Source organism: Notechis scutatus, chromosome 1 (genome assembly GCF_049901735.1).
Source record: "Notechis scutatus isolate UNSWTSFEM ecotype Mainland chromosome 1, rNotScu1.2, whole genome shotgun sequence".
Lineage (NCBI taxonomy): Eukaryota > Metazoa > Chordata > Lepidosauria > Squamata > Elapidae > Notechis > Notechis scutatus.
In genome coordinates, this window is record NC_142009.1 from 158,357,153 (window position 1) to 158,376,553 (window position 19,401).

Below are 19,401 nucleotides of genomic sequence, written 5' to 3' on the forward strand. Positions count from 1 at the left end.
TGGAGGTAATTTAACATTTTCATAAACTTCCATTTGTTTCAATGAATTTAATTCTTTCTCCATTGCTCTATGCGAATTTTCTTGTTCCTTTGCTGGATACATTCTAAGTTCTTCAACAGTAGTTGGAACTTTACTAACTTGGCAAACTACACTTGCTTGGTACCTGTCAGGTGGTCTGGTTTCACGTGTTGATCGTCTAGGTATTACAGGTCTTACAAGTGGACTTTCATGTACTACCTGTTCCTGGTTATCTATTTCTTCCTGTTCACCTATTTCTTCCTGTTCTGGTCCTATGTGCTCTTCCTGTACTTCCTCTTTAATTGTACTCTTCTTATTACTGATATGTGATTTTGGTCTTTTGTAAGTTTTTATGATTACATCCTTACTTGAATCTTGCTCCAGTTTTTCCCATCCTACATGTTCTAGGAATTGTGCACTAGCACTACAGTAAACTCTAGGTGTACCTTTTTCCCAGAATCTGTATGATTTGTGATTAGATTCATAACCTACAAAGAATAACTTTTTAGCCCTATGCTGCCCCTTATGTCTCAGTTGTGTAGGAATATGCATCCATGCTGGTGCTCCAAATGTGTGCATGTAGCTTAGGTCAGGTTTTCTACCATGCCACCATGTGAATGGTAATTCACCTGTTGTTGAGTTAACAACATTATTCAATATATGATTACCACACATTATTGCTTCTCCCCACAAAGTTTCAGGTAATCCTGAATCCGACAACATAGTACGAGCCATTGCCTGTATTGTTTGGCCTCGTCTTTCTATAAAGGAATTATGTTGTGGCCTATATGGTGCAGACTTTTTATGTTCAACACCTGCCATCTTCAGTCTATTTTGGAATTTATTATTTATAAATTCCGTACCATTATCAGTTACAAGAGTTACTAGTTTTCTTTTAGTTTTTCTTTCTGCAAACTTCAACCAATTAAAGAAATTCTGATATGTTTCCGTTTTACTTTTCATTAAATAACAGAAACCATATCTAGAATAATGATCCATTATACTTAGTATGTAACGAGCACCTCCCACACTTGGTTTTTTAGGACCTATAATATCAGCAAATACGACCTCTAGAGGTTCCTTAGTCTTAAATCCATTTATTCTATTTGCTGGTATTACCTTGCTTTTTTCTTGACTACAAGCATTGCAGTGCAAATACTTACTGCAAGGCTTCAGTTTTATACCTTCAGACAGTTCAACCGTTTGCTTGAGCATTTTAAAATGTATATGCCCTAAACGTCTGTGTAACAAATGTATGCATTCATCATGAGGTTTAACGTTATTAACTGTGTAAGCTACCTCTGATGGATTATCATTTAACACATACAATTCACCTTTTAAAGTTGCAGTCACTTTTTTACCTTCCTTTTCTATTATGCAGTTTTCTCTCTAAAGGTAACTACATAACCTAGTTTAACCAAAACTCTAACAGAAAGCAAATTAAACTTAAGTTGTGGTACATATAACATTTTTACATTTTCTTTTATGCAAGAACAATGTGCAATACCTTCACCTTTTGCTTTCATTTTCCAGCCATTAGCTAACGATATCTGCTGTGAACTCGTGGACATCTTAACAAATCTTTTCTTATCTTTCGTTATGCAGTGCAATGCTCCACTATCTACAACCCATAAATTATTATTCACAGTTTCGTTGCTATACATGGCTAACTCTAAGCATTTTTCATCCTTTTGATGCCTTTTAGCATTCTGGCTGGCATTGTTGCGTTTTCCTTTTTTGCAGAATCTAGCCAAATGTCCTTTTCCTCCACAATTAAAACATTTTCTAATTGTATAGGCTGTCGTAGATTCTTTATCTTCTTGTGGTTCCCTTCTGAGTTGATCCCTTTCAAGCCTTCTCCTGGCTTCTTCAATTAATCTGCCAGTAATGTCAGTTAATGTGAGGTTATCTTTTGGCAGTACTTCCAGTGAAGTTACATAGTCGTCATAACTCTCATCTAACGAAGACAAAATTATATAAACCTGATGTAGTTCTGTGAAGATAAGTTCTTTTTCATGCAGTTCCTGAAAAATTCTCTTCATTGTGTTTATATGATTCAACATGTCTCCATTCTTTTGAAGATGTGTTCTGAACAGTTTCCGTGTAAGATTTATATGTGCTCCTACACTGTCTCGAACATAAATCTTCTTTAAATTCTCCCAACATTTAGCAGCTGTTTCTTCTCCACGAATATGGACAAGCTGCTGGTCACAGAGTGTCAGTCCTATTATACAGAGAGCTTGCTCATTCTTCAGTTTATATTCTTGTATTTTCTGGGCATCATTCTCATCTTCCGGATCCCAAGCATCTACCTCTGGTGGGTTTTGAATTATACTCCACAAATCTTCTCTGCGTAGAAGTAGGCTACATTTCATAGACCATGAAACATAGTTTGTTCCATCCAGTTTGGATATTAGAGACAAACTTGGTAAATTGACTTGTGCCATCTTTTTCTGGATATTAAACTATAATTAATAAAACACAGCTGTCTGTTTACAGTATTGTGTAACTACACTAACTCTCACTTTATATAAGCCTGTTATATCCTGGTTAGTCTGACTGTGCAGCCTGGGCCCATAACCAGTGTTAGGGATATACACCCTAGCAGAACCTGCACGGCAGTCAGGCAGGCAGGCAAATATGTGAGACAAACGTTTTTGTAGCTTACACTCAGTAAAACAGATACACTGTGCTAGTTAAATAGTTTATTCCAGTAAGATTTTTAGCATAGTCAAACAGTCCATATATCATACACTAGTTCAGTCCGTCCGGGGATTAATCAGTTGCAAAGTCCAGTGTCGAAAAAGAGGTCAGTACACTTACAAATATCAGTCCAGTAATATATCTCTTCGCAGTAGAGATATGAAGAAGTCAAACCTCCTTTCTTCCTTCAGCAACAGCAGTAGAACACGCAGTTATCACACCATCAATCCATCATCGTCAGCAAGCAATCCAGTAAGCTAGCAATCAATCAAGTTCTCTTGCTCCCTCTTATGGCAATTTTACAACCGCACCCAAAATTACATGCTTTACAGTTAAAGTGACACACATTTAAACTCACTATCATAGTTTATATATATTATTTTACCCAAACTACGTTAGGTAACCATGTTATTCCTAACAGAGCTCACTGTAACAGCATTGCCAAAAAGGCATTAAGAGTTGTAAATCTAAACTTACGAAGCTTCTCCTCCAGAAATATCGAATTGCTAACTAGAGCATACAAAACTTTTGCCAGACCAATACTCAAATACAGCTTATCAGTCTGGAATCCACACTGCATATCGGACATTAATACAATCAAGCGAGTCCAGAAGTATTTCACAAGAAAAGTACTACACTCCTCTGCTCCCAACAGAATACCCTATATCACCAGGCTTGAGATTCTGGGTGTGGACAACCTTGAACTATGCCGCCTACGGTTAGACTTAAGTGTAGCACACAAAATTATCTGCTACAATATCCTACCAGTCAATGACTACTTCAGCTTCAACCACAACAATACAAGAGCACACAACAGATACAAACTCAATGTAAACCACTTCAAACTCGATTGCAGAAAGTACAACATAGTGGTGAATGCCTGGAACGCACTACCTGACTCTGTTGTTACATCCTCTAACCCCCACTCCTTTAACCTCAAACTATCCACAATTGACCTACAGCTAGGCTTCATCGTTGCAATCTTTCCCATTTGGTCCTTTTAGGAGTGGGATGGTTCTTGAGTCTTTTAAGTTTGGTGTTTACAAAATTGTAGAAGGTGCAGATGGATTTTATACGTAGAAGATTTTCCTCTTGCTTGCAGTAGTAATTTGTGCATTCTGCCTTTATCTGTCGGCATAAGGTGTTATATTGCTTTTTAAAGTTTGCTACATAGCTAGTTTTGTTTTTATGCCTTCCAAGATTTCCAAGACTTCCAGTCCTATGGTTCTATGATTCATAGTATATCCTGTACAAACAACCTTGTTCCAACATATTAGAAATCTTTTCACAGTTTTTCTACTGTGTGAGGATCTTTTATTACATGAGCATATTTAAATTTATGTTAAATATAAATATAATCTCTGCCTTTAAATTTTGACATGTAGTTTCTTCAACTTCTACACATGTGATTCTAATCATTAAATAAAATTGTCTCTTTGTTTCCCTTCTGCTGAATTTTAGTGGTCAAAAGAATATGGTCCCATTTTCCGCATAAAACTAGGATTCCAGGAGATGGTGGTGCTAACTGGTTATGAGACAGTCAAAGAGGCTCTGGTGAACCAGGCTGATGCATTTGCAGATAGGGCTGCAATCCCCATTTTTGAAGAAGCAGTGAAAGGATTTGGTGAGTTATTTCATTCTCCCAGTGGAAGGCATGTTTTTTTTCTGCTCATATGTAGGTACTCCTTCACTTATAACTATTTGTTTAGTGACCATTAGAAACTACAATGTCACTGAAAAAGTGACTTATGACCGTTTTTCACACTTACAACCATTGCAACATCCCAGTGGTAACATGATCAAAGTCAAATGCTTGGCAACTGGCATGTGTTTATGACAGTTGCAATGTCCCAGGGTCATGTGATCACTTTTTGTGACTTTCTGACAAGCAAAGTCAATGGACACAATGGTTAACAACTGCACAATGGTTAACAACTAACTTAACAACTGCACTGATTCATTTAACCAAGGTGGCAATAAAAGTCATAAAATGGGGCAAAACTCACTTAACAATTGCCTTGCTTAGCAACTGAAATTTTGGGTTCAACTGTGGTCATACATTGAGAATTATCTATACATAGTGGTACGTACCTTTTACTTGTGCAGTGTTTTTGCCAGCTTCTCTCCCTTAATACATTTTTTCCCATCCCTCATGGAGCATTTCATCATAACATACATATGATGTGCAGCACAGAAATGCACTGTCGCAAAATCTATTCTCAAGACTACGAAATATTGACAAAATACTTCATAGGTGGAGAAAAAGGTGAAATACCTTGGAGTTACATTGACAACAGAAATTGTAAACTGTTTATAAACAATTTTATGCCTTTGTGGAATGATATCAAAAAAGATCTATTAAGATGGGATAAATTGCAACTATCTTTATGGGGCAGAATCTCTGAAATTAAGATGAATGTTTTACCAAAGATGCTATCTCTACTTGAGACTTTATGAATACTTATAACCCATATTCCATTTAAAGAATGGCAAATAGACATTTCACATGGCAAGTGAAAAAAAAAAGAATTAAATATAAATTACTGCAAAACACTAAAAAAGAGTGTTGGGTTTGTCAGATTTGATCTGTACATTGATGCTTGTTGTTTGGTCTGGCTTAAAGATTGGGTGACTCTCCAAAACAAGAGGTTACTTGATCTGAAGAGCTATGAATTAAGATTTGGATGGCATGCCTATGATAAGGTTAAGATAAATATTGATTTTAACAACTACTTTTTCCTAAGGGTTTGAATAAATATAATAATCCATTTGTGAATGTATTTGCTGCTGAATGCTGGATGAAACCTGAAGTAATCTAGTTGAGATTATCCATATTACTCCAGAAAGCCATTCCTCATGAATAGACCATTAATACTGCCATTTTTATTGTCAGTTTATGAGCGGAGTGGCTGAGATTAAGTGCTACATCAAGATCACACCCACTCAAGCAACTTTATTCCTTAAATTTGGCCAAATTTATCTTAATTTCTTTTTTGGAATATTTGTTTATTGTTTTCTTTTATATATTGAAGAGATGAGGTTCCTCTTCACCAACTATGTCTTATTGTACTCATTGATGAATTTCTGCATTCTTAAAAGATACTGTCAATTTGATTTTCAAGTCAAATTTTGAGATTTTTTTTTGGACTATGCAGCAAAACGGTGCCTGGTATAGGGATTTTTGAAAATTAATAACAGATTATGGGTCAGAAGGATTTGGAATTATAGTTTTGAATAATATCAGGGGGGTCTGTTTGTGCCAGGTGTTTGCTTGGTTTGTGGTGTGGAGATTTTTTTGTTTGTGAGTGCAGGCTTCCAGATAATTGACAGTCTGGTGGAGTCATCTCTTCTATTCATTCTTTCAGGTCTTTTTTCAATCTCTATGGCTTCTCTGATAATTCTGTAGCTGGGGTTTTCTATAGTGGCTAGGGTTTTGGTGCCATTGAAGTCGATGCTGTGACCTGTGGCTTTCATGTGTTGGACTAGTGAGGAAGTGTGTTCCAGCTTTTTTACTGCATTTTTGTGTTCATCTAGGCGGGTACTGATTCTTCTATTAGTCTGTCCAATGTATGTGGCAGGGCATGATGCACAGGGGACTTCGTATATGCCTTGGTTTTCCAGGTCAATTTTATCTTTGGGGTTTCTTAGGATGGCTGCTATTTTTCTGTCTGTTTTGAAGCCTGCACTCACAAACAAAAAAATCTCCACACCAAGCAAACAACTGGCCACAAACAGAAACCCCCCCCCCGATACCTCCAGCTCAAACATACCCCAACCAGGCACCCAGATGAAACCTAGCTTCCTAATAAATGATAGCCGTCCATTTACTCGAAGCCAAGCCACACTAAAAGCCTCCAATACAGGAAACACAATGTTGCCAGACAATCAAGACAAAAAGACACTACAAAACAGACAGAAGATATTAGAAACACCAATCAAGCAGAACACAGCAAACTCCAAGACCAATAAGCACAGACCAAGACTGCCAACCAATCAGGATGAAGGAAAAAGCATTCTAACACAGCAGTAGGCTAGCACCAAATTTAAAACAGAAATGGCTGTGAAAGCCTAACTCACAGACGAACACAATACACAAGCCTGATGATGGCAGATGAGATTCTACCGAAATGTCACTACAACTTTAAAAGCACAACTATAATGACGTGGGAAAACAAAGCTGAATACCATACATATAAATACCCGCGAAAACTTAAGAAAATATATATATAACAGAAACAGATGTCCTAACCAAAGGATTCAATTACGCTAGAGCACCCAAAAAAATCCCCACAGAATCCATCATATGCGGAGTGGAATCCAGCCTAACTAAATTAAGTACAGATGAAGCTGATAGAATAAGACACCAAGTCATTAACATCCTATGCACAAGCAAACCATCCAAAAGCAAATTACACAAAGAGGAACTAAAAGCCCTGCAAACCCTAAGGAATGACAGCAGCATAATCATACTTCCAGCAGATAAAGGTAATGCCACAGTAGTAATGGATAGAAAAGACTACGAAACAAAACTGACAGACCTACTCCAAGACTTCACATACAAACCCATAAACACAGACCCAACCACATATCTGGAAAAAATAACCAAGAAGAAAATCATAACCAGCAACATGAGCAAAGAGATCCAACAGATGATCATCCCAAGAGAAAAATCTTCCAGATGCCTCAAACTATACGGCCTCCCCAAAATACACAAAGAAGGCATACCTGTCAGACCCATAGTCAGCTCCAGAGGAGCACTACTACAAAACCTAGCCAAATACCTAGCAAAGTAGCAACAGCCTCATGCTGAAGCAGCAGCTTCACATGTACAAAACTCATACCACCTCTTGGAAATGATCAAAGATCTACACGTGGAACAAAAAGATCTGCTTGTAAGTTTCAACGTGGTTTCATTATTCACTCAAGTCCCTATAAAAGAAACCCTAGAAATCATCAAAAATAAATACCAATCACCCAAACACCTCATGGAATTAGCAGAACACTGCTTAACCAACACATATTTCATATACAAAGGACAAAGATACAAGCAAATTGAAGGAGCCCCTATGGGATCACCACTGTCACCCATTATTGCAAACCTGTTCAAGGAAGAATTCGAATCCAGAGCCTTAGCCAATGCCACCCACAAACCCAAACTATGGTTAAGATACATCGATGACACATTTGTTATTTGGCCCCATGGAAAAGAAAACCTAAACAATTTCCTAACACACCTATACAGCACACACCCCAAAATCAAATTCACCATGGAAACAGAAACAAACAAACAACTACCATTCCTAGATGTACTAATCTACAAAAAACCAGATGGCACACTAGGACACACCATATTCCAGAAGAAAACACACACCAACCGCTACCTCAATGTCCAATCCTACACCACCCAGCACAGATAAACTCCGTGGCCAAAAAACTAATTGCCAGAACTAAACACCTGGCAAACAAGACACACATAAAGACTGAACTAAGCACCCTGACTAAAGTACTGACAGCCAACGACTTCCACAAAAGCAAAATCACAGGCCTGATCCACAAAATTATTGCCAGCCAATCAAGACAAAAAAAATGCTACAAAACAGACAGAAGATATTAGAAACACTGTCAGTACTTTAGTCACACACCAACCGCTACCTCAACGCCCAATCCCACCACCACCCAGCACAGATAAACTCCATGGCTAAAACACTAATTGCTAGAACCTAATGCCTGGCAGACAAGACACACATAAAGACTGAACTATGCATCCTGACCAAAGTACTGACAGCCAACGGCTTCCACAAAAGCAAAATCACCGGCTTGATCCACAAAAGCAAACTGAGACATAATGGAGACCCAGAAGATGAACAGACCTATGGAACAGCTGTCCTGCCCTACATAAGAGGTACTACAGACAAAATCAGTAAGATACTACACAGACATCACATCAAGACTGCCTTCAAAACAGACAGAAAAATAGCAGCCATCCTTAGAAACCCCAAAGATAAAATTGACCTGGAAAACCAAGGCATATACGAAGTCCCCTGTGCATCATGCCCGGCCACATCCATTGGACAGACCAATAGAAGAATAAATACCCACCTGGATGAACACAAAAATGTAGTCAAAAAGCTGGAACACACTTCCTCACTAGTCCAACACATGGAAGCCACAGGTCATAGCATCAACTTCAATGGCACCAAAACCCTAGCCACTATAGAAAACCCCAGCCACAGAATCATCAGAGAAGCCATAGAGATTGAAAAAAGACCAGAAAGCATGAATAGAAGAGATGATTCCACCAGACTGTCAATCATTTGGAAGCCTGCACTCACAAACAAAAAAATCTCCACACCACTAGCCAGGCAAGCACCTGGGCACAAAAAGATCCCCCCTGATACCTCCAGCTCAAACACACCCCAACCAGGCACCCAGATGAAACCTAGCTTCCTAACAAATGATAGCCGTCCATTTACCCGGAGCCAAGCTGCACTAAAGGCCTCCAATAAAGGAACACAATGTTGCCAGCCAATCAAGATACAAAAAGAGCCAAAAAACAGACAGAAGATATTAGAAACACCAATCAAGCAGAACACAGCAAACTCCAAGACCAATAAACATAGACCAAGACTCCCAACCAATCAGGATGAAGAAAAAACCATTCTGGCACAGCAATAGGCTGCCCCAAATTTAAATCTGAAACCACTGTAAAAGTCTGACTCACAGATGAACACAATACAGAAGCCTGATGATGGCAGATGAGATTCTGCCGAAACGTTGCTACAACTTTAAAAGCACAACTACAATGACGTGGGAAAATACCCGAGCAAAGCTGAATACCATACATGTAAGTACCCACGAAAACTTAAGAAAACAAATATATATATATATATGTATGTGTTCTGTCTCACCTGTAGCCACAAAGTGAGAGTCCAAATGTCCCAAAGAAATAAACACGAACAAATAATATCAGAAACCACAGAGTTAACTTTTCTCTGTAATAGTCGTTGGCAGCTTTCCCAGAAACTGTCTTCAAACCAAGATAACGAGCCGCAAGATAATTCAGAGCCAAAAAGGCAAACAGAAGGCTTCTTCCAAGCTGCGAAGTAACTAACGAAGTTTGATCCGGACAAGGATCGTTAGCTAGCACGCTTCCTTATATTCCTTGAAGGGGCGTGTCAGTCTCTCTAATTAGTCTCTGACTTGACGTTTCCTTTCAAATTGTGCTTGACGTCTCAACCTGCGTCTAGTCCTTGCATCAACCCAACATTCGTCATTTTGATCATCACTCAAGGACTCTGGTATGTTCTGTGGATCAGCTGCTGACACCTGAGGCATGATTGATGTGGAAGGTTCTGGAGAGGATGGTGATTCCGACACTCCCTCATCCTCCTGGCTCACGTCTGCATCTCTCATTAAAGCAGGCTCCAATTCCAATGCCAAACCTTCCTCATCACTCGAAACTGTGTCTTCTGATACACCAGACTCAAAGCTCACAGCAGGCTCAAACCTTCCAGTCACAACATGTATGTATGTATGTATGTATGTATGTATGTATGTATGTATGTATGTTATTCAAACTTAAGAATATATATATTCTTATATATATTCTTAAGAATATATATATTCACGAATATATATATATGGCATTCAGCTTTGTTCGGGTATTTTCCCATGTCATTGTAGTTGTGCTTTTAAAGTTGTAGCAATGTTTCGGCAGAATCTCATCTGCCATCATCAGGCTTCTGTATAGTGTTCAAGATGAACAATATACAGAAGCCTGATGATGGCAGATGAGATTCTGCCAAACGTTGCTACAACTTTAAAAGCATAACTACAATGACGTGGGAAAATACCCGAACAAAGCTGAATGCCATACATGTAAGTACCCAAAAACTTAAGAAAACATTATATATATATATATATATATATATATATATATATATATATATATATATATTATATATATATATATATATATATATATAAAATTTACATTTTGCATTGTCTTTTATTCCTGTTATCTAACCAAACATATCACTTTTCCCAGACTGTATAGTATTTTTTTTTCTTCCTTCTCCTTCAATTCCATTATAAGTTTATTCATTTCTACACAATCCATAATTTTCTTTATAATCATATCATCTGTGGGACTACTCTCTGATTTCCAATTTTGGGCATACATTATTCTAGCTGCTGTCAATATGTGTATTATTATATATTCAATATCTTTCTTGTAATCACCTCTAATTATCCCTAGTAAGAACATTTCAGGCTTAAGTTCTATTTTTAAACCAATTATTTCTTGCAACCAGATCCTTATTTTATTCCAAAATTTCTGACTTTAGAACACAACCACTACATATGAAAGAAGGTTCCTGATGTCTTTTTGCATTTCCAACATATCGGGGAAAAAATTGGGTTAGATTTTGGCCAATTTCGCTGGTGCTAGGTGCCAAAGATAGAACATTTTGTAGATATTTTCTTTGTATGTGGCTGCCATTGTTAATTTATAGTTTTTCATCCAAAGTTTTTCCCAATCTTCTAATTGTATGTTGTATCCAAAGTTTTTCATCCAAGCAATCATTGTGTCAACTCATGATTTAATTGGGATAACTGCCAGAATCCTGACACATTGTTTGTTTCACTGTCTCTTCTTCTCTATCAAATTTCAGTTGGTAGCTATACATTTTAGTTATAATTTTTTCCTTTGGTCCTAATAAGATTTTATCAATTTGTTGTGATCTATGCCAAATTCTTCTATATCTTTTTTGTACTTTGTTTGGAACTGCAAATAAGGCCAGCAATCTATCATTCCTTCGTCCTTCAATTTTTGGTTTGTCTTTAAATTTCCTTGGTTATCTAATAGTTGGGTGTATCTAATCATGTGCTGTCCCAGCCAGTTTATGGGAATTGGATAGTTACTTAGGAATTATGAGCTGTCCCCTTAAGGGAATGCATCATGGTAAATGTAGTTAAAGGTATCTTGGGAAATGTAGTTCATGTCATGTGGCCACATCTGTAATCCCGATTGGTCACTAATTTGACCCTCGATGGGTTGGGGGAGTTTCCCTCACTTTTGCCTGAACTCCCTAACTCATGGGAGCTGCCTTCTATCTCTACGAGATGGGTTAGGAGATAACCATCTTTTACTACAAGGCAGATATACAAAGGATTGGTCATTAAAGAAGAACGTCATCACAAACGTGAGTTATGAGGATACCTGATGAACCAATAAATGTACTTTGTTATGGACGTCTTGTTGAGTTATCTATCTGCATCTGTACAGTTTACAAATCCACCCCTGTACAGGAGACAGAAAAGTAAAAGATGAAGTTCTAACCCATCAATATAAAGTCTGTTAATTTGGGTTTGTGATAAAGCAAAGTCATATTGAAGCCAGGAGTGAACATGCAATGTTAATCTAAACCTGCATGTATCATTCTCTCTCTCTCTCTCTCTCTCTGAGCATCAGAATTTTTTACATGCTGGTTGGATGGTGGGAGGGGCTGGAATTCCCCACGTGCTAGTAACAAAGAGAATTTTCTAACCGCAGAATTGAAAACCAGTAACCCACCCACCCCCCTCTTCTTTGCTCAATTTGTCTTCCTGCTATCTCAAAAACAAAATAATAACAAGGAGAGTCAGATATTTCCCAGCTCTCAGAGGAAAATCAAACCTCTGTCTTTAAACCTTCTACAAATGCAGTGAGAGACTCTGAGAAATCATGCCTGTATGCTTGTCAGTAAAACAAAAGCTGTTCTTCCTCTGCTCATCTGGAAGGCAGGAAAAGCCATAAAGAGGCCAGGGTTATAAAAATTCCTCTGGCCAGAGCCATCTCCAGAGCAATGGGCACATTCCTTCCCCCTGAAGAGAGACACTTAATCTAGCAATGATTTAAACAAAGTCAGCATCTTGCCTTTTGCTATGTTTTTTTTTTTTTACAAAGTCTCTCAAGATTGACCAGAGTGTTTATGCAGTGATGACCCCTTTTTTGCAACTCTTGTGGACAATTTAATCAATTTAATTCAAATGTTCCAAGATTAAATGCAACCTAACAGACTCAAGTAAAGCTGCCTACATATCCATCTGGTGCTCAAGAAGAAATTTACAGTGAAGTCAAATAATACTTACCATTTTTTTTCCTTTTTTTCAAGAGTAGGCAGGAAATTCTCCCTTCTCTTTTTTTCTTCCACAAAGAAGTGAAACCTAAGCAACACTGCCCACAGCTACATCTGGGGCTCAAGGAGAAATTTCCCAAACTTTGATTTTTTTACAGTTTCTCAAATATTGACCAGAGTGTTTCTCCAATGATAACCCCTTTTTGCAACTATTGTGGACCATTTAATCAACTTAATTCAAAGGTCCCAAGAGTAACTGCAACCTAACATGGGCGTCTTCCAGACCCTCTGCTGCCACCTTGTGAAGCAAGTTACAATTATAGGCATATTTCTGCGTTCAGCCCTCTAGTCTTCAGACTTCATGATGCAACCTCTAGTGCCCCCTTGTGTTGCAAGCTCACAATGTACCCTAGAAGCAGCCATATTGTGTGCTGTGCTAGCATCGCCCAGACTCTGCAGTGCCACCTACATGCTCAAGTATTAAAACCACCAGCAATTCTACTTTCTGCTACCTGCTTGCAGTGCCCCCTAGTACAAAAAAAGGGAATTGCACGGAAAACCACTAAAATTTTCCAAAATTCTCCCTTTGCCAATTTGAAGCATGGCAACTTCCTCAGCCATGACAGATGTCTCTGATGTACCAGAAGACCCGAATACTCCACCCACCCTTGTTGTAATCATGGAGCCTGGTTCCCAAAAACTGCCTTTAGATGTCCAACCCTCTGGAGAAGCCGTAATACCTCAGAAGGCCTATGACCTCAGACGGCATAGGAAGCTTACCTCACCCATGGTGACATGCTTCAGAGAGGATTGGGAAAGGCAGTATCTCCATCATGCAGATGCATGGACGGAGCTGTTCAAGATCTGTGACACCCACAAAAGCCAGTTGTCCCTCAAGAGCCTCTTCCGGATGCAGAAGGAGTTAGAGGAACACCTCACATGGTGGAGAGACAGTGAAAATAAGCTTAAATACATACAGTTGAACCTGGACGATCCAGAGTTCCAGGAATACATTCATTGCTTCAAGGAGGTGAACAAAGAATGTGAAGACAGTGTTCGGGAAGGCAGAAACTCCCTCCAGGCTGCACTCCTCATTGCACTACAGAAGGAGCAAATACCGAGGGAGAAGTCCACATCAGACATAGGTCTTCAATCACAAGCAGCTTCTTCCCACCATTATAAGAAAGTCTCCTCCCTCCATCCCAAATCGGCTAGATAGTTGGCAGTGTCTTGTGCCAATTCTCTGCTGCCGGCTCTCACCATCCTTCCAGAACATCCTCCCATCGTAGTGGTGGATCTAAGACGTCCAAAACATCAAGTTACACTGAATGAGCTGTAGAAGCCCAAGTTGAAGCTGCAGCAGCAGAGGCAGATTTATGTATTACTACAGAGGTGATACGGCAGAAAGCAGAATTGGCCAAACAACAGGCAGAAATGGCCAAAGCTCAGGCCAATCAACAAGCAGCGATAGCCCAAGCTCAGGCCCAAGTGGAGTTACTCGAATGACAAAGAGAGACATCAGTGAAAACAGCACGGGTTGCAGCATGGCAGAAAGCGGCCAACACTGCCTCCCTCAACTTCGACCTTGAAGACTTGGGAGAAGAGAGCCCAGATACATGGGTCAAGGCCTATGTGGATGAGCAGCATTCACTTCAAAATGAGCAGGGGCAACCACCTCAGTTGCCTAATAGACTCACACAACCAGAGAAGCACAAGGATGAAGCTCAACCACAGACTCTACGCGTCAGTTACACAGCTGACTTGTACGACCTAAAGTACAAGATTCACTTCAAACCAACAGCAAACCTTCCCCAACAGATGTTGTACATACTAAGGTCTGAGATTCAACATCTCACGCCCTGCTGGCTGAGCAACGTAGCCCACCAGTGCTTACAATGACTTCTCGACGAGTCGACATGCCATCAATGACAACTGTCATACTCAAGCCACAGGCAGCAGCATTCCTGCCACAACCTCAATACCAATCCAGCTCCCAGGCACCACAAGGTAACCACACCCAGCCTACACATCAGCGTGACACTTGACCATCGTCCCCAATATGGGAGAATGACATCCTCTGTAAGTACTGGGAAGAAGACTACAATCCGTTGTTGACTTACAACCCGAACCCACCCTACGAGAATCCAGGGGGAGAACCTTCTACATCCATACCTCCCCCCCAACTCAGCAAATGCTGAAGATTACTGGAGAAACTTGGCTGTACAGAGTGGAAAGCTAAATTTGCATGCCAACGGTGTTTGCAAATTGTCTGACAAGCCAGGCAGCGAATACCTAGTATGGAAGAAACTTTTCCTGCACCCCGTTCACATGGCATGCCTGAACCCTGATGAAATAATTGGACACTTGATAGCATGGCTAGGGCCACAGTCTGCCAAAATACCAAGAGCACTTTTGGCATCCCACTTAGACAACCCGGCTGCTGCCCTATGGTTATCATGGAATAGGCTTGACGACCTGTATGGTGCTTCTGAGGACATAGAAGCAACACTCTTGGATAGCCTCAACAGTTTTCCTAAAATTCCTATCAACAAGCCTCACCGAATCATAGACCTCGCTAACATACTTGTCCAGCTGAGAACGGCACAACAGGATCCCAACTTACCGGCACTCACCTGTCTCGATCACATCGACACGCAGAACAAAATTGTTCGAAAACTTCCACAGGTGCTACTTGAAAAGTGGCTCCAGTTCACTGACACCTTCATGGCCAAGAGTCGCCACCAATTTATACACTTCATACTTCTTGAAGAATTCGTGTCCCACCAGGCAACAGTGTGCAACACACACCAGGCCCCTGGACTCAGAGCTGTTAGTCCACCTGATGACAGAAGATACAACAGCAACCATATATCGGCCTCAGGCCCTATGCACACTACCAGGGAAAGATCCTTCATGATTGTCCATCAAACCAAGATCGACTCCTCATCTACACACAGTTGGGGAGAGAACTCATCAGATACAACCAAATTTAGATCTCCGAACACAAAGAGAATACTGTTTTGTTTTATGCACCACACTCGTCACTCGCTGAACAGCTGCACTGGGTTTGCAGTGAGATCACTGATCCAATGAAAAGAGTTGCTAAGGGAATACCAATACTGCTACAAGTGTTGCGAGTCCAAGTAGTGCACAGCCAAGGTGCAATGTGACTTATGCAATAGTGACCAGCACCCGACCGCGCTACATCCAGACTCCGAGCCACCACCGCAGGTATCTTGTAGCCCTCCTTCGGACAAGGATCGTCAACTTAAAAGAGAAGTTTACAGGGCTCCTCAGCAGACTGCCAAACCGCAACCAAAACCAAGGATGAGTGTCAACTGCACAGCACTGCACGCCGACTCACCATGCCCTCGTTCGTGTCTTCCCATCTTTTTAGCCAAAGTGTACCCTGAAGGATGCCCTGAAGATGCCGTGAAAATGTATGTGTGGATAGACACTCAAAGCACCTGCACCCTGGCCAGACCTGCATTCTTCGAGCTCTTTGATGTGCAAAAGAACGAACTTCACTTCACTGTATCAACATGTCATGGACCAAGAAGCACGCTGGGGAGGAGAGCTACTGGACTCTGCATAGAATCATTGGATGGAAGTTCCTGGTTCCCACTACCGCCCATATTTGAATCGCAACACCTGAGGTCATAAGTAGCATGCCTCACCTACAGCATTGGCTCATCACTTTCCCGCTCTAGATGAAGAGGCTGAGTTCCTACTCTTGCTGGGAAATAATGCCCCACGTGCCTTTCTCTTCTCCGAGTCAGTCGGTGGCCCTGTAGATGGCCCAGTGACCATCAAATCTCCACTAGGATGGGGGATCATAGGAATTGTCAGTGACAATCGGATGCAGGCTCCAACCCAGGCAAATGCCTTAGCACCATCCATTCCAACAGCTTCCTGATGCCCTTTCGCACCATCAAAAACAAGAATGACGTTCCAGCCTAAAAGGCCGCCGGCGATCAGTACACTTTTGCTAGGACACTCTAAACAGCCACCAACAAACACCAGACATCCACTAAGACGCTCTACATGGGCATATGCCTACGCAACACCCTTTCCAGCAGCTTCCTGATGCCCTTTGACACCGTGGAAGCCAAAGTACTGTTCCAACCCTAAAAGGCCACCAGAAGTGACCACCAGACTTTCACAATTGGTACCAAGAATACCTATCAACCCTAAAAGGTCGCTGGAAGCAACCACCAGCACCTTTGCTGCTAAGAGTACCTGTACACCCTAAAAGGCCACCAGAGGTGACCACCAGACTTTCACATTTGCCACTAAGAATACCTGTACACCCTAAAAAGACACCAGAGGTGGCCAGCAGACTTGCACCAAGAGGCCGAACTTGAAGATTGAACCTCAAGCTTTGCATGCTTTGCTTTGTTCGATGCTTTATTAACGTTTACTGTTTTTTCTTAGTTATATAGCTAACTGTTTATCTTAGTCATATAGTTATCTGCTATTCATAGTATTACTGTTTACTGGTTATCTTAGTTTATACTTATTTTTTTTTCCTCTTCTTTTAATAATGGAATTTACAATTCCAGGTGGGGAGTGTGCTGTCCCAGCCAGTCTATGGGAATTGGATAGTTAATTAGGAATTATGAGCTGTCCCCTTAAGGGAATGCATCATGGTAAATGTAGTTAAAGGTATCTTTGACCCTCGATGGGTTGGGGGAGTTTCCCTCACTTTTGCCTGAACTCTCTAACTCATGGGAGCTGCTTTCTATCGCTACGAGATAGGTTAGGAGATAATCATCTATTACTACAAGGCAGATATACAAAGGATTGGTCATTAAAGAAGAACTTAATCACAAAGGTGAGTTATGAGGATACCTGATGAACCAATAAATGTACTTTGTTATGGACGTCTTGTTGAGTTATCTATCTGCATCTGTACAGTTTACAAATCCACCCATGTACAGAAGACAGAAAAAATCATTTTAGAAATATCCAAAGTATTTGGGTAAATTATTGCTTCCATAGTTGAAAGCCAGCCTGGTATCTTAATATAGTGTTTTTTCCTAATTTTACGCCAAATCTCTAGTAATGCATCTCTAATTAAATGTTGTTTTTTTTAATGTGAATATGTCTTATTTTTCTTCTCCCACAAAATGGCATGCCATCCAATTTGTAAATCGTGTCCTTCTAGGGTTAATATTCTCTTATTATTTAATGATATCCATTCTTTAATCCATATTAGTGTTGCTGCCTGGTGATATAATTCCCAGTCAGGGAGTCCGAAGCAACCACTATTTCTATTATCTTGCAATAGCTTTAATCTTATTTGAGGGGTTTTGCCCTCCCATATAAATTTAGTTACCATCTTATTTAATTCCCCATAGAATTTTTTATTTAGTTTTACAGGAACCGTCTGAAATAGATATAACCATCTTGGTAGTAAATTCATCTTTATTGTAGCAATCCTTCCTAAAAGAGATAGCTGTTATTTTCCCCAAATTTCCAAGTCTTTCTTCGTCTGATTCATTAATTTATCGTGATTATCCTCCAAATATCTAAATATTTAATTTTATTTGTAATTTGCAGCTCTAACAGAGCATGTTTTAATGAAGTTGTGAAACAAGAATGAATTGTGATAGACGGCAAAATTATATTTCACTATCATACCCCTTTTCTCTTCAGGTATTGCTTCTGCTAGCGGGGAGAACTGGAAAGTGATGCGACGGTTTACATTATCCACATTACGGGATTATGGAATGGGCAAGAGGACCATTGAAGACAAAATCACAGAAGAGTGCAGTTTCTTAACAAAGACAATGGAGACTTATGCAGGTAGGATGGCATTTACCTCTAATGCTCATTTGGAGCATCTTCAAGGATAAATGAAAATTTAAAAATAATGTCCTCAGTGTTTTTTTCAAATAAACAAGGAGTGTGTTGGGAGTATCTCTTCTCCAACAATTTTTAAAACCATTTCTTTCTTCCCATAAATATGTTTCCTTGTCTAACTTATGCAAAGTATATTTACAGAAATGTGACTTGGCAAAACGGTTGCATAGGAGTTGAATAGTTAATTCAGTGTAACATGGCAGTCTCTAATCAATAACACTTCTAGACTTACTCTTCAATAGATTCTCATAGATTCACAAAATTCTCATCATTTTGCATTTTTATGTAGGTTCTCTGTATTTTTGCAACCCAGAAATGATATGGATCAAACTGAGTTGAGGAAAAAGAACTAAGAGGTGCCTGTGTTAAAAAAAGAACTAAGATGTGCCTGTGTTAAAAAAAATAATCCAGAACAGGGATCCCCTACCCCCCCCCCCCCCCCCAGTTTGGAACTGGGCTACGTGTGTGGCGGGTGAATTCATGAGCGTGCACGCAGCTCCCCTTGCCCCACTAGACTGCTAATCTACAAAACTAAAAGTTCTTCATCTAATTGCCAAATGAGTTTGCATTTGTAGAGCATGTCTACATCATGCTATTGGCTTTTTGGTATACCAGTTGGAATAAAGAAAGGCATGAGATCATCTAGTTTATTAAGCAGTACATATGAATCAAATTTTAGGCATCTACCATCCAGGGT

The 19,401-nt window shown here is 39.9% G+C and overlaps 1 protein-coding gene and 1 long non-coding RNA gene across 4 annotated transcripts in view; one reads left to right on the top strand and one right to left on the bottom strand.

The window, feature by feature from the left end:
• The window catches only part of LOC148133067 (uncharacterized), a 57,950-nt gene that overhangs the window by 29,052 nt on the left and 9,497 nt on the right, over positions 1-19,401 (bottom strand). The gene's annotated exons all lie outside the window — the stretch shown is intronic.
• The window catches only part of LOC113429437 (cytochrome P450 2K4-like), a 41,118-nt gene that overhangs the window by 5,341 nt on the left and 16,376 nt on the right, over positions 1-19,401 (top strand). For 2 of the 3 annotated variants that reach the window (XM_087949151.1, XM_087949152.1), the window contains exons 2-3: positions 4,183-4,345; positions 18,498-18,647. In XM_087949151.1, coding sequence (XP_087805277.1) covers positions 4,183-4,345; positions 18,498-18,647 — 313 coding nt within the window. The remainder of the gene's footprint in view (positions 1-4,182; positions 4,346-18,497; positions 18,648-19,401) is intronic. The other variant, XM_087949153.1, reaches the window with a different exon arrangement.